Here is a 15,976-nt window from a genome sequence, read left to right as displayed (position 1 = left end):
TGTGTGTGGCTGTCTAGACGGAATGCACAAAGCCCAGCTGTCACCCACCTCAGACGTGTATTGGGGAGAGCTAAAAGTAGAAAAATGCCAACTTTCTAACAGTAGCAATACAATGAGAAACCCCCTCCACCACAGATTTTTCCATAGTTCCAGAGGCCATGCAATTACTCCGATCCTACACTTTCAAACAATACATTTCATATTCTTTGAAAAATAATTTTGATACTATCCCATATCTGTGCAAAGAGCAAAAATATACTCTTGACATCTATTTATGAGCACAACAAATTGACAAATTAGAGACAAAAACATTATAAACAATTATTTTAAAAAATACATTACTTAAACTTGCTTTTAAACATATAGTATATGCACAAAGGGCTTACTGTTGCTCACAAATGATTATGAAACTAGAACAAACATTTAACATCAATCCACAAAACTAACATTTATGCTATTAATATGTGCCCATGTAACAAAAATAAGTGTCCAAAATAAATTGCATCAACATAGGCGATACAAGCTTGTCCGCCTTATGTTTGTCACAATTCCAAGAAATGACCCTTTGGATTTGGGGCACAATGTTCCATCCTTAGCCATTGCTTTAAGTGGCTTAACTTTTCATGAATCCAATCCTCTGCCTTCTATTAGCCTTTATGTGGGTGTGCCTTTAACGTCACCGAATTATGCCAACATGTTTAGATCTTCTGACTAATCTAGTAATGAAAGATGCAGCGAAATGGGTGTGGTTTTCTACTTAACAAGAACAATCTCAATCCAAATCTATTCTTCAGAAAATTCTTTTAAACAGAACTTTTTTGACAAGCCTTCAATTGAGCGTCATCTTGTATTGATGCATCCTGTAACACCAATCTAAATATGAGATATAGAAAATTAGAGACCACTGCTCTCTTTCTCTTGACAGCTCTCCATTCCAACAAGAATACATTTATTTCCTGAAAAGATATGTCAGACACTAAGAAAGTCTTCTTACTATCATACTGTGAATCTCATTGCAGGCTCATCTGTTCTCTTTCTATGAAAAGATGCAAGAAATAAATGGCACAAACAACAGAACAAAGGGGTTACCTATAGGAGAAGAGACAATTTAGATCACAAAAAAATAATTCAGAAGGAAAATCTGATGATGGAAATCCCAGTAAAATGCAGGTTATGAATCTCAGATTTTTTTTTTAAAGCTGAAGGCGTCAAACATGAAACTTCGCTAATCTGAGCATTTACCACAGTCCAAATAGGAACAGTTTGGGGTTTATATGTAAAATCATATGGGATTGGGAGACCCTAATTGAGAATGTGATTAATTCAAGTTTTAGGCAATGCTTAACCTCTGTTGGAGCAGTGTCGATTTCAACATTTGATGTTTACTTTATTGCACAAATGGCACTTGGCAAAACAAAAACAAAGGTTGTGCTGTTGACCTCTGATGGGGATTGAAGAAGGTTTAAGGAGAGACACAATCATTAACATATGATAGTAGTGGCTTGATGATCCAAACGTATTAGATCATGTTTAAATAGTAATTCAAATGATTCAAATAATAAAGTTGATTCAATCATCCTGACATATGCAAGTATGTCAGAAAATTTAATTTGAAGCCAGAATATTATCACAAGGTGTCTGCACCATAACTATTATAGAGGAAGAAAAACGACCCTGTCTTAACAATACCAACATGTATATTATGATATTGTGTGGCACCAAGTTACATTCTGTTGACATTGCATGGTCCTCAACCTTGAGTTAAAAAACAGAGAATGTGGGTGGAATTTTAGACTCAATCCTCAAATTCACACCTCCTGTCATCAATAATACCAAGGACATTCATTTTGAACTTTCCACACTCTGTACATCTAGTCATTCCAATAAACCTACTATGAAGCGGCCCCCTGACTCTTGCATGTTTGCAACAGAACAATCATCAAATGTTCCAAAATAGCACAGGGATGTTACAGGTTAAATTGTAAATTTCTATGCATCATCTCATGTAGATGTTAAGAATTGAATAGGCAAAGCGAAGAAGGGTTATTCAAGGGATCAGTGTTGAAAATTGATTCATCTATGTGAAGGTGCAAAGGGATGTCTGAATTAGCTAATTAAAGCTTTAGTCCATCCACCTGCTAGCAGGTCAGCAACCACACATCAAGAGAGAAGTTATAAACAATTGAGGCTATGAGACTTTGCTGTGAACAACTTACTTCCAGAACAGAGAATAATTGATGAGAAAAGACATCCTCAGTTAGATGTGCGTCCTCAATAGTAAGCAGAATTGGAATAGGAAAATACCTGGGTTATATATTCTGCTTGTTGAAACAGTTTGCACAAGTGCAGTGAAGTGGAGACTGGTGTTAGTTCCATAATTGGTTCCACTAAGTGCCTACATTGGTATTGGCTGTTTCAGGCGCAATCACAGTAAGAACCAATATGCAACAAACTTCTTCTATTCTCCTACACTTTCACAAAAACACCGGCCTCATACTAGTCTCTGCATTGCTAGAGGACATTTCCCTATTGACCTTCTAATTTGTTGCTAACTTATGCTCTGTAATGGTCAGCTGAGCTTCCAATAGCATGAAATAGCAGTTGAAAAGTGATTAAGTCAGGCAACGTCATATCACAGCCCACCAACATGGCATCAGTAATGTCTGTATTGTATGAATGAAAATGGTCACTATAAGAAATTGTTTACTGGTTCAGGGAGGGTAAAACCCTACTTGAGGAGAAACCAGACTCCTTATCAGGGTGAAGTAACAAGCAAACCCCGAAATAACCTGTGGTCATACCCTTTGTAGCTAGGCACAGAGCAGTCAAGCATAACTTAGAGGTAATGTGTAAAGTATTTGTGCAACACTACAAACAGTAACACAGTGAAAGCACACCACAAAAGATATCAACTCCAGTTTAGAAAAATAAAGTAATAATTATTAAATAAAAAAAGACCAACGCAAAAAAGTCCAATCAGTATAACTAGAGACATACAGGTTTAAAGATTTTAGTGAAAATAGGGCCAAAAATCACAAAGTGCCAACTGTGAATAACTGGTCAGGACGGACCGGGGCAAAGTCACAAGTTTAGGCCAACCACAATGGAGTGTGGGCCGACTACAGGGACTCAGTTAGGCCAGCTGAACAAAGTACCTTAGGTCCTAGTTGCAGAGCGTTGCAGGGCTGAGGATGCGTCACGCAGCTGAGTTGATGCGTCGGTTCCGCCGTGCTGTAAAGCTGTGATGCGAGGTCCTGTGTCGCTGTCATCTAGGATCCCTTCAACATGGTCTTGGGATGTGAAGTCCAGCATCGAGGATACATCACACAGTCAAGGCGATGCGTTGGTTCTGAGGAGCTGTGAGGCTGCAATGTGAGAACCTGCAGCGTCGTTGAGACTGCCGTCGATGAGAAATGCAAGGGCCTGCATTAGGAAAGCTTTGCATAGGCGGCAGATCTGATGAGGGCTGCGAGGTTGGTGCGAAGTCCTTTGCATTGGGAGAATCCTCACAGCAGAGGCAATGTGTTGGTTCTACTCGGGATTGCACGTTGCAGCAGAGGAGATGCTCAGTTCTGCTGGATCCACGATGGGCTGGCACAGCACCATGAGGTCCAATTCCAGGGGGCCAGGACTGGTGTGGCACTGCTTGGCAGGGTACGACTCACAGATGGCAGAGTACATGTGCTGGGTTCCAGGTTTTTGTGAGCTGCCCGTTCCTGAGACTCTAGCCAGGAGGCCAGCCAACTAGCTCTTAGAGTCAGTTTGACCTCCTGGTTTTATTAGCTGCAGGTCAAGTCCTTCTCACCCAGGCAGGACGACAGCAGGTCAGCACAGGGCCTCAGTTCCTTCAAAGCAACAGTCCAGCAGAGTGGCAGTCCTTTCAGCAGCACAGCAGTCCTTCTTCCTGTATCCATTGGTCCAGAAAGTGTACTGAAGAGGTGGTGTCTAAGGTCCAATATGTATACCTGGTGCCGCCCCTCTGGAAGGTGAGAGGAGCTTCTAGAGGTTTAACTTTGAATTCCCCAGGCATCCTGCCTTCCCTGTCCTGGCTCCAGACTAAGTACAGGGAGTATGCAGCCATTCGTGTGGAGGCAGGAGACAGCATATTCAAGTTTAAGTAGGATTGTTCCCAGCTCCATCCTTCTATCATGTCAGTGATGGCCCATCCAGGCACACCGAAACTTTCTATTCTGTGTAGCTATCTAGGAGAAATACGCAAAGCCCAACTGTCAGCTACACATGTCATGTGCCCCAGGGACAGGGTACAGACACTAAATGGCTAAGGCAGGAAAACACCAACTTTGTAACAGTGACCTTTTCAAAATTGCAATTTAAAATCTGACTTCAATACGAGAGAGGATTTTCCATTACAATTCCAAAGACACCAAACATGAACTGGTTACCTGCTCCCATTTAGAATCTACAGCTTATTAAATGTAATAAGGTAACTCCAATGTTATCCTCTGGGAGCGATAGGCCTTGCAGTAGTGAAAAACAAATTCAAGAGTTTTTCACTACCAGGACATGTAAAACAAAAAAGAACATGTCCCACACTATAAAGACACTGCAACTTGCCCTATGACCATTTAGGGCCTACTGTAGGGGTGACATATATGTAATAAAAAAGGCAAAAGGTTTATTTTGCTAGGTTAAACTGGCAGCATAAAACTGCATGCATAGGCTGCAATGAAAGCATGAGACATGTTTAAAGGGCTACTTAAGTGCGAGGCACAATAAGTGTTGTATGCTCACTAGCAGCATTTTGTTTACATGCCCTGGGTACATTTAGTACCACTTCACTAGGGCCTTACAAGTAACCTAAATAAGCCAATTGAGTGTAAGCCAAGTTTACCATGTTTTACGGAGAGAGCACAAGCACTTTAGCACTGGTTAGCAGTGGTCAAGAACTCAGAGTCCAAAGGCCAACAAAAACAAAGTCAGCAAAAAGTGAAGGTTAAATGCAAAAAGTTTGGGGTGACCCTGCAGAAAGGTCTAGGTCCAACAGTCACAAATGGGGCCTGGCAGGAACTCCACCAGTAGTCATGAGAGACCTCTGTTTGCTTGTGATTTAAAAGAAAACTCTCATAAATTGATGGCTCTGACTACCTTGATATATTGGTTCATTCTGTACAGCGGTTTTGCATGAATTTTTATTTCTCCAACTGTAGCCGGCAAGAGGCTAAGTTTTATCCTACCTTCCAAGCTGAGACTTGTAGCTAGGTAGCTAGTTATATTGACTTACAGAGAAATGCTCAACAATTACCTCGAAGATAGAACAGTTAGAGGGTTCTCAGCCTCTCAACTCCTCAAACTCCTTCCAACGAGGTATACTTTTCACATCTATCTTTTATTAAAGTGATTATGGAGGATTTTTCTGAATGCAACATTTGTAGAAAAACAGGAAAGCATCTTTCGCACAGTGGCAGAAGTGCTTAAAAATGTGTTCAGTATCTGTGCGGATGTAGGCAAGACAGTTATAGAATACATTATTTCCCAGGTTTGCATCAGAAATTGGATCTCTAAAATTTTTCAATGTCTTATGGATTTAATTGATTTGCTTCTTGAGAGCACTCAAGTGATAGTTAACATTTTCTGAGGAAATAAGGAGTCCATACAGCAATGCCTCAAACGTTGAATATATCCCTTGCATCATGAGATAGGCCCTTCAAACGTTGCTTCTCTATAATGTTTTGGTATTTCTCCTCCTAATTCTAGACTTAGTAAACACTTTCTTTTTGAACAACTATTGGGACTTAAGCAATGCATTGTCATATAAAATAGTAAAGGTTATCGCATTTCGGAAACATTTACTGAAGATGCCGCAAATATCTAAGAGATCTGATCCCTTGAAATTCCCAAAATATGAAATGCCAAAATATTTTACTGATTTTTGTATTGTGTTTGACCATGTACATTGTAATAATAATTACATTCCAAGCCCAGTGCACTTAACATTTAAATGAATCCACCTGTTCCAAGTCCCACATGTTTATCATTCCTTTGGGTCCTTCTACATCTGGCTACAGACATTAGATGTCTAGCAGACATTTTGCCATTATATTTCTAAGTAAATGGAAAGGACCTCGGATGAGTATCTCTCATTCACTGCCATTCTATTGGCTTTTCGGTGCATTATGCTGCCTTTTAGGGAATGCTTCCTTGTCAGTGCTTGAGGAGCACTGTTTTCAAGGAAAGCAGCAGCTGGCTGGGAGTGTTTGCTGGCCAGACAGGCCATCTTGTAAAGAAGACGACTTTCTCAACTAAGGGCCACACATTCCGATTGATAAACAAATCCATACTTGGAAAATTATGTAAATAACTATGGAAATGCGGTGCAATATTTATCAGTGATACTTATGAAGGAAATAATTTTTGTGTGAAAATGTTACATAAAAATCGAAAACAAATGATTGCATGCTTCTGTGGCAATTTCCTTGTTTCAAGATGGCATCTTCCATCAAGGAGGTGGGTTATTGCAAAAATGGCAAATAACAATAGCCTTTTAGGTAAGAATAATTTAGCAATGTGAATGTGCAAGCATCCTATGAAGGACACTGACCCCTTGTGTTGACCTTTGAAACTGCCCCACCTCAGGGAACAACCATTAGCACTGCTGATAGATCACCACCACAGGGCCAATGGTTATAAAGAGAGTTGGACACTTAAAATCATGCATCTTTACATGATCACTTTGATGAATGGGTTGATTTTCACAAGCATGAGGGGGCATGTTTTCTTACCTGCTCGATCAAATACACCTCAAGCAAGTCAGGCCAATTGGCTTTGCCAATGTCTCTTTTCTATGGACGTATGGCCCCATGCATTTAGTCGAACCACTTGGGTTCTTACACAATATGTGAATAGAATTATATAGAGAATACCACAGGTTTTCATGGTTTGCTTAGCTTCTTAGCTAATTTGATTCAGACTTATTTTAGGTTAAACAGCATTCTACTAAAGTCCAGAATACCATGGTGCATGAGATAGAAAATGCACTTCGAAAAATCGAAATGCCCCTTTATAAAGTGTTATGGACTTAGGCAATTAACTAGACATGGATGTTTTTATATTCACTTGTGAAGGGTTTCCACCACTGTAACAATAGTTCATAGCTATGAGTAAAAAGTAGGTAGGAAGTCATGATAGATGCAGAGGTCAATGATGAGGGCTCCAATAGACAAGGAAGCTCCCAAACCCTCCTAGAAGCACGAAAATATTACTTGAGATAGCGGAACAGAGGGTGAGTACTTCAGAAGAATTAGCCTTGAAATATACAGGTGGCTCCAAAGTGTTTATATAATAGTTGGAGGATAGCCAGCTACTTTTGAGTAAAAACACTTATACATTGGTTAGCTGATACTAAACTTGTGTTTAAAATGTATGGCTATCAAGAACAAATCTGAAGTTAAGATAATGTAGCAATTCCACTCTGAGAATCTTTGGGGGCCTTACAGACTAGAGATCCTATACAAACTTAATTTCAATAAGTGACTTAAGCGAACAGATGTTCAACTCTTTGGAACAAAGGACCTTCTATGAGTACAATATACTCAGTACTACCAAGGCTGTTCATTGGTCAAATGCACAATAATTCCATCAACAACCCTGTTAACAAAATTGAATGACTACGTCTCAGTTGAAGGCAGAAATCAGTTTGGAGTACATACAGTTTACGTACCAAGTTACGATCCTGAAAGACTTTATGATCGCACCTGTGTTGACAACAGCTACACAGACGTTTATGGTTAACAAGTCGCAGTCTACCAAATGACTAGCCAAGGGGAGACTGGCCATCCAGCTCAAAAGTGCATCACAAACATTAAAGATTAGATTGATGCCAGCAAAATGAAAGTAAAGATATCTGTGACACAAATACTTTTCTTGGCCTCTTCCATAGTCACAAGAAGAGCTCCAATGCTTTCCACTGGATACAGGACAGACTAGGCCACGATCCTTCTTGTGCTGCAGGCAATGGATTCATTAGAGGACTTTCTTAAACTGCAAATGCAGAAAGATTTATCCAATCTCTTAGCTCACAAAATACTTTGTAGCATTTAATGAGCAGATAACTTTTGAACAGGGTTATGGCGCTACTAGACTGTACAGGTTCAGATGAGCAAAGTAATCATAATAATGATGACATTTTTTGAAAACACATATGCTCAGATGTCCAACAACGTGTGCCAAGTTCGGAGATAGCACAGAAGCTTTTTTTCGGTGGAATGTTTTATTTGCAATAATCTTTGGAAGGCTACCAGTGCTTCTGCAGCAAGAATAGTAATTATGACAAAAATGCTAAATCCCCAAATTGCAGATTTCAAATTCTAAAGTTTGTAGTTGACGATTTTCGTCAAAATAAAAAATAAAGGAAACATGATCCAGGTGCTCATGTAACTTTAAAAGCTAAAGATATCCAGTAAATGGTCATCAGCTTGAGACGTTCTTACATGACTTTCATTCTCATCAAACCTTTCCTTCAACCACATATTAGACCTGCTAAAAGTGGCTTAAAACTAAACTGAGAGCAGAATTATGCAAATGCCAGAAACACAAGTCTGGCGACGCCCTTGAGATTTACAAGCAAGCCCTTGATACGCTCTGTAATGCTCTGGACAAAGCCAAATCTTTATTTCCAGGCCCTTATCACCTCACTTCAACCTCAACACCAGTGCCTGGTGTGCAGCCTCAGCTCTTTTTTCTCTTCACCATCTTCACATATCAAGATCCTGTCATTATCTTCTAATTAATTTTCCAGGTACTTCTCTCCAAAGATTAACAATATTATGAACAATTTGATCACACTACGTAAGATCCCACCACTATCACCTTACTGTCACATCTCGCCCCAAGCCTACACAACCACATTGTCACAATATAGCACAACGTCCCTAACCTAACTCATTCTTCTCATTAAAGCAGCTAGGCCGCCCTGTAACTCCTCTCACTCTTGAAGTTCCACTATCTTTCAATGTGTGGCTCATTCATCTAACACTTTACTCTGTGTTTCATATTTTCCATCAACACTGGCTCCTTTCCCTCATATCTCAAATCCGCAGTGGTCCTTCCTCTCATGAAGAAACCGAATGCTTACACCACCAGGTATTCACCGGGATAGAGGTGAACACAGAATTTTTTTTATTCCTGGTTATAGTGTAGCTGTAGTTGGACAGGTCAGACTTAAACCAATTAAATTGTCTCCCACTGATAGCTATTAAGTTGAGGTAGGAGAGTAGTGTGGGGTGAACAACAGTATTAAAGGGCACAGAGAGTTCTAGGAGTATGAGAATAAAGGAGAGGTCAATGTGGTATACATTGTGTATGCAGTTGGAGAATTTGGTGAGCCCAGTTTCGGTAGAATGAAGGGGCACAGTCCAGATTATTGGTCAGGGTTAGGGGGGCTGTTAGAATTTTTTTGTCCGTGGGTTTAAATAGCGCAAACTTGACCCGGAGGTATCAAAGCACTTTACATGTTGCGTTACACAAGGACACATTCATTTTTTGTAGGCACAGGGAGTTTAAGTGATTTGCCCACAATCACAGGATGTTGAGCGTCATTGCCGAGAACCCTTTTCCCCAGATTAGAGATCGACCGCTCTAGCTGTTAGGCTGCATCCTCTCTCCAACGATGATCAGTAGTCAGTGAGGCCATTAAATACAAGGTATTCAAATAGTTTTGAGAAATAAGTAAGAATGGATACTGGGCAATGGTTGGCAGGAATAGAAGGGTACACACAAACTGCCTCTCTACAACCTACCATGGGGTGGCACTGTGATCCTTGATCCTAGAAAATGAAAGTCCTGTCATAAAATGCTCCCTCCCGTCTCATGAATGCTGTTCTCATTCTGCCAGTCTCGTTATTTTTCACCCATTCAGTTTGATACATCCATGAAGCAGGAGGTACTTTTCTCTGCTACAGCTTAAACAGCAAGATTTCAACTGCTAATTATTTGTAAGATCCTTGTGCTGTTACACAGGAGCACTGCTAAAACATCCATCGACTTCCTGGTGTTCAGCAGTATTGATTACTATATCAGTTTGGTGGTCGCCCTTCCAAACCTTTGCTCCAGTTTTACTTGATACACCTTTTCTTTTTGTAGCATCCTCCCCAGCTCGGATACTCGCCAAGGACTACACCACTCACGAAGCTTAGTATAACACTTCTTTATTCTTCTGCGTGTAACCGTGAACTCAATATTCTAAGCCTGCATTCACTTCACTCCGTTCTAATGCTTACGGCCCAGTTCTATGGAGTCCATCAGGTGTCATAAGGGTTTCACTTTTAATTTCAACCAGCCAACACCTACCAATCTTACCCAGACAGCCCTGTGTCAATTCCAGAGTCAGGTCTTTCTATCCAGCCCATTTCACTGAAACTCCTCACCACCTGGTAATCATGTCTGCTCTTCCTTATCAGACTTTGAAGTTTCCCTAAAAATCATCTGTTCAGTAATGAGTAACGTAATACTCAATCTCCTGTATAGAAGCACGTATGTGATACCATATTTTCACTACCCCTAGTATGTCTCCCTCACAATGGCGTAGCTAGACCTTTCGACACCCGTGGCGGTGAGGGAGTTTGCCGCCCCGCGGCAGCCGAAGGTGAGAGTGGGAGGGTTGGAGGGGTGGTGATGGTCCCTGCGTTTGCCGTCCATGACAGCTGCAGGTAAGAGCGGTGGGGAGGTCCGCTGTCCCCAAAACTCATGCCACCCAGGGCGGACCACCCCCTCCACCCCCCTTGCTATGCCACTCCTCCTTCATTGTTCGGTGAACGTATCAATTCCTGCCGCTGCCACCCTGGAATCCTCAATGGCATGATTCATCAAGAACATTCTAGTTTAGTTTTTTTAGTTTTATCCATTTATAGAGCGCATGGTTACACCGAGCCGGTGTGTCCCCGCGCTAAGACATCTGAGAGTGAGTTGTTCTAAGGGCGAGAGCTAAGGTCATAAGACTAAGGGACTTCTGACTTTCTATAAAGCCAGGTTTTCAGGTGTTTGCGGAAAACTGTCTCAGATGTCTCTGCTCTTAAGTGTATCGGCAGAGTGTTCCAAGTTTTAGCCGCCCTATATCTGAAAGAGCGAGCTCCTAGTCTGGCCTTGAATATCCTAGGAACTGTAACCAAGGCCTTGCCTAAAGACCGCAGGTTCCGGTCCGGAGTGTATTCTGTTAGTAGAGATTGAAGGTATTTTGGGCTGGTCTTCCTAAGGATACGGTGGCCGTAACATAAAGTCTTAAAAATGATCCTCTCCTCCACTGGCAACCAATGAAGTTTTTTTAGGGCATTCCTTGAATTCGCTCTTCTAGGTAAACCAAGTACAAGTCGAGCAGCAGCATTCTGTATCCGCTGTAGCTTGACTAGTCCCTCTTTGGTGGTACCTAGGTAGAGGATATTGCCATAGTCTATTTGAGAGGTTATAGTAGCGTGGACAATAGTCTTTCTGGCATCAGAAGGTAAAAGGTCTAGGATCTTGCGTAGGATTTTAATTGTTCCATAGCATTTACCAGCTACCCTGTAGATCTGGTTAGTAAAGTTTAGTTCGGAGTCAAAATAGATTCCTAAGTTATTAACTTCTGTTTTTGGGTTAGGCAATTGTCCTAAGGAATCTGGCCACCAGGCAGAGGACCAGATGGTAGGTGACCTGCCCACAATCATGACCTCAGTTTTATTACAATTTAACTTGAGGCAGTGGTTGGACATCCAGGTCGCTACTTCTGATAGGCAATTAGAAAAACGGGAAGATGCGGAGTTATCCTTTTGTGACAGTAGGACAATTAGTTGTGTATCATCCGCGTATGATACAATAGATACATTATGTTTTTCTACAAGTATTGCCAATGGACTTACGTATAGGTTAAAAAGGGTAGGGCTCAATATAGAGCCTTGCGGAACTCCCTGGGTGAGGGGCATGCTTTTGGATAGATAGGGTGTTTGAGCCACTCTGAAACTGCGTCCCGAAAGAAAGGAGACCATCCATTTCAAGGCTTCATTCCTCACTCCACAAGATTGTAACCTATGTAGGAGCAACTGATGCGATACAGTGTCAAAAGCCGCACTGAGGTCAAGGAGAATTAGTGCGGTCGTATTGCCCTCATCGGCATGTTTCCTTAGAGCTTCAGTGGTGTACAGTAGTGCTGATTCGGTAGAGTGGGCACTTCTGAAACCAGACTGTGAGGAATGTAGTAAGTCATGTTTATTTATGTGATCGGTTAGTTGTCTGTTCACTATTTTCTCTGCTATCTTAGCTACAAAAGGTAGTAGCGAGATTGGGCGAAGGTTTTCTAGAACTATACTTTTAATCTGAGTATTCTTTTTCAAAGGTTTAACGATAGCCTGTTTCCATTTTTCAGGGACTATGCCTTCCTTGAAAGAGCGGGAGATGATATCCAGGACGTGCGGCATAATGGGAATTGCTCCTTCCATAATTATATCTGGTCTTGCGCTGTCTGCAGGAGAACCAGATTTAATTCCTTTGGCTATATCCGTGAGTAGCTCTAGGTTATTAGTGGTAAATGAGTCAAGTGTCCCTTCTATGTGGGGAGTATTTATAGAGTTACTATAGTTAGTGCCTAGTCTGGCTTCTATCGGGAATGATTCGTAAATGTTCTTTACTTTAGTGGCAAAGAACTCAGCTATCGTGTCACAGCTTTCCCTGGAGGAAGGTTGTTCATTTGTCTCTTTATGTGATTTGAGTGACTTTAGTATAGTGAATAATTCTTTGGGGGCATTTCTAGCTTTTTCGATTCTTTCGGTGTAGAAAGTGCCTCTGACTCTTTTAATTAGTGAGTGATATTGTCTAAGTTCATGTTTATACTCTTCTCTAGTATAGTTGCAATATTCCTTCCTCCATTTTCGTTCCAACTTTTTACATGTTTTTTTGGCCTTCGCTAATTCACTGTTGAACCAAGGTGCGGTAGCACTTTGCCTTTTAGGGATCCTCGTACTCCAAGGTGCTATCTCATTCAGGGTTTCAGTGATCCATAGATCCAGTTGGTCATTGGCACGGTTAATGTCATTGTCCAATCTTGGTTCACTATTCATTAGTGCTTGCGAAAAGGATGTGGAGTTGAATTTGTTCCAGTTCCTAGTAGTGGTCGCTTTCCTAGGTTGTTTACACAACTTTGTGTTAGAAGGTATTGAGAAAGGGATTAAGTAGTGATCAGACCAGGGGATAGGGCATGGTATGTCCACAGTTAATTCTTCAAAATTAGAGAAAATTGGATCCAGTATATGGCCCTTCGTGTGTGTTTGAGTGGTTACCCTTTGCTCCAAGTTTAGGGTCCGCAAGTCATGATATAGAGTGTTTACTTGGTGGTTCTGCAATTTATCACAGTGAATATTCAGGTCACCAAGCAGTATAAATTTATTATGTCTGAGGGCTAGTTCTACTATTTTATCCTCCAGACATGTTATAAATTTATTAGCTGGGCCAGGTGGTCTATAAATCAGAGCCCCCGCCGATATTGTGCCTTTTATCGTGGAGAGAGTAAATGAGAAGGCTTCACAGTTCTCTATGTCAATACGATTGACCTCACAGTTCATATTAGCCTTGTAGATTATGGCGATGCCTCCTCCAACTCGGTCAATACGATCCTGCCTCACTATCTTATAGTCATCGGTGATGGAATCTAGGACATCAGGGGTGGAGCTCTCGTTTAACCATGTTTCTGTCAAGAAAAGAGCATCTAAAGATCTCTCTATTAGCAGTTCCCTGATTTCATATCTATGTTTGGCTAGTGATTCTAGTACGTTCAGCCTTCACTGCCATTCCTATCTGTTCTTGTCTTTTGAACTGCTTATGTTGCCTTGTAAGACAAATGCTGTTGTCCGTATAAAAAATAAAAAAAACATACATACATAAATAAAATCAGCAAGCACAAAATCATACTTGTACCATCCTCTCGTTTTAGTACACAGTGTTCTAGAATCTCAAGACACTCACTCACTTGTTTTTCGTTCCTTACCTATCCAAAAGGGCTGGTTATTAGCAAATTTCCAAAGCCAGTCCATTTCACTTTTCGAGTGAACACTGGTCAAGTGACTGGAGTACCTAAAAGCAAATATAAAGGTAAAATATTGTAATTCGTATGCGTTAGGTTACAAGAAGAGTAGTGGATTAAAGAAAATGTATATGCTTATATTTCAATAAAGTAATATGATTTCACCAATAGTACCGCTTCCTCCAAATGTCCTTGTTAAACGTGGCTGAGGGCTCACATTCTGATGCCTTTTGTGATACTCATACTAGGTCCATCCATATGAATGAGTTGCAATGCTTCATATTTACGAACATCCATGAAGTTACGACAAAAAGGTTCCTTGGGCCCTTCAGAAGGGCGATGGGAGTGGTAGGGGTCATTATTCCTCAGGCCCTGAGTATTTGATAGCCATGCAGTCGTGTGTCAAATACTTATTTATAGATTTTTTTTAAAAAGAGCTTATTTATTAATGACAAGGACGCTTCTGTGTCTCATTTCACCAAGGGCATCATATGATGAAGCTGTAGTATTTTTACTTTCCCTACAGGACATTTAGTTTATACTTCAACTTAGAAACAGATCCTCCTGCCATGAAGTGGAAATTTGATTCGTGGACGCCAGCCCGCCAAAGCCTATGACTTGCTTGAAGTTACTACCAAGAGGCACATCTACTGTGCATCGTATTGCCATGAACACACCCCCAGTGAGGTTTACTTTTTGAAATCCATTTGGATTTCATGTTTGTTTAATGCAAGGCTCTCCAAAGTCGGTCCTAGAGGGCTGGATCCATGCCAGATTTTTAGCATATACCCATTTAGATAAATGTAGTTATCTTAACAATCTGCCATGAATCCTGCCCTCCAAGACCGACTTTGGAGACCCCTGGTTTAATGTATAGCACACAGGAGACTCGCACATATACTGGGAATACACAGAAATACATTAAACTACTGTGAATCATGGTCAATACATGCCAATTTACATGGCACCATTTTCCTGTTATGTAGACTACATACACAATAAAAACATGTGATTCTGTCCTAATTTATTTATCACTGCGGTTTGCCTACAGTTTAAATAATTTATGAAAATATAACCTCATATTTTATATCCTAGTTCACAGCCAAAGCATTTAATTTACCTGCACTTTATTTAATTTAAATTGTCATTGACAGTGCCCTCTGTCAGAGGAGGAACCCAATACTCACAGATTTTTTTCCTGCTATCCTGTGAAATTCCAATACTATATAAAACTATCATAATAACTATTTGGGAGTATTTTTACGCATATCTTCTGTGCATACAGTTTGTCCTAGATTTAGCAACATTGCCGGACTGGCCATACCGGGCTTCAGTCGTTTTCGTGAGAGGCTGGAAGGGTAGGGGCCAGTTTTGAAGCCGTGGGGGCAGGCTTTGCAACAGTGTTGCAATATCACCCTCCCACCCACACCCCGTAACAAAAGCAGCAAGCAAGTGTTTCCAGGCTCCCGGGGCCAGGCAGTGCTTCTCCAGGGCCAGGTACGAGAAAAATGCCAGGAATGCTTTGGGTTCCCAGTCTAGACCTGTCTGGCAAAGTGTCATGTGTCCTAATGTCTGGCATTTTCCTAGTATATTTCTGCTCCTGCACTGGGTACTGGCATAAACAAGTCAACGCTTGATATCTGTTCCATGATCTTCAATGTTTTCCCTGACCAGAAAGGTAAGTAATAAGTCAAATCTACTAAAATCCATAGAAAGACTGCTGCAAATAATAAAGCCAGTGACGGTTTATAAGCTAAATGTGATATATACATTTTCATACATTCATATTAATTACATCTAATCAGTCACAACAGGATACATAACAGATAAGGCTGCTATTGGCAGTAGTAGATGATCCCTACTGCTGATGCTACACCCCCACCAAAATACGCATTCTGTATCACCCATTGTGAGATAAACCAGGTTTTCATTGAACAACAATGGCACTCATCACTGAACAATCTCTTTTGTCCACCA

General features: G+C 40.9%; 1 protein-coding gene across 1 annotated transcript in view; it reads right to left on the bottom strand.

Moving 5' to 3' along the window:
• Positions 1-15,976, bottom strand: part of LOC146834868 (FRAS1-related extracellular matrix protein 1-like) — a 991,143-nt gene that overhangs the window by 6,233 nt on the left and 968,934 nt on the right. The window contains exon 34 of the mRNA XM_085602468.1: positions 13,964-14,049. Within this exon, the coding sequence (XP_085458594.1) occupies positions 13,964-14,049 (86 nt within the window). The remainder of the gene's footprint in view (positions 1-13,963; positions 14,050-15,976) is intronic.

The sequence above is a fragment of the Triturus cristatus genome, chromosome 4_2 (assembly GCF_964204655.1).
Source record: "Triturus cristatus chromosome 4_2, aTriCri1.1, whole genome shotgun sequence".
In the NCBI taxonomy this organism is placed as follows: Eukaryota; Metazoa; Chordata; class Amphibia; order Caudata; family Salamandridae; genus Triturus; species Triturus cristatus.
This window is presented reverse-complemented; position numbering and strand designations above follow the sequence as displayed.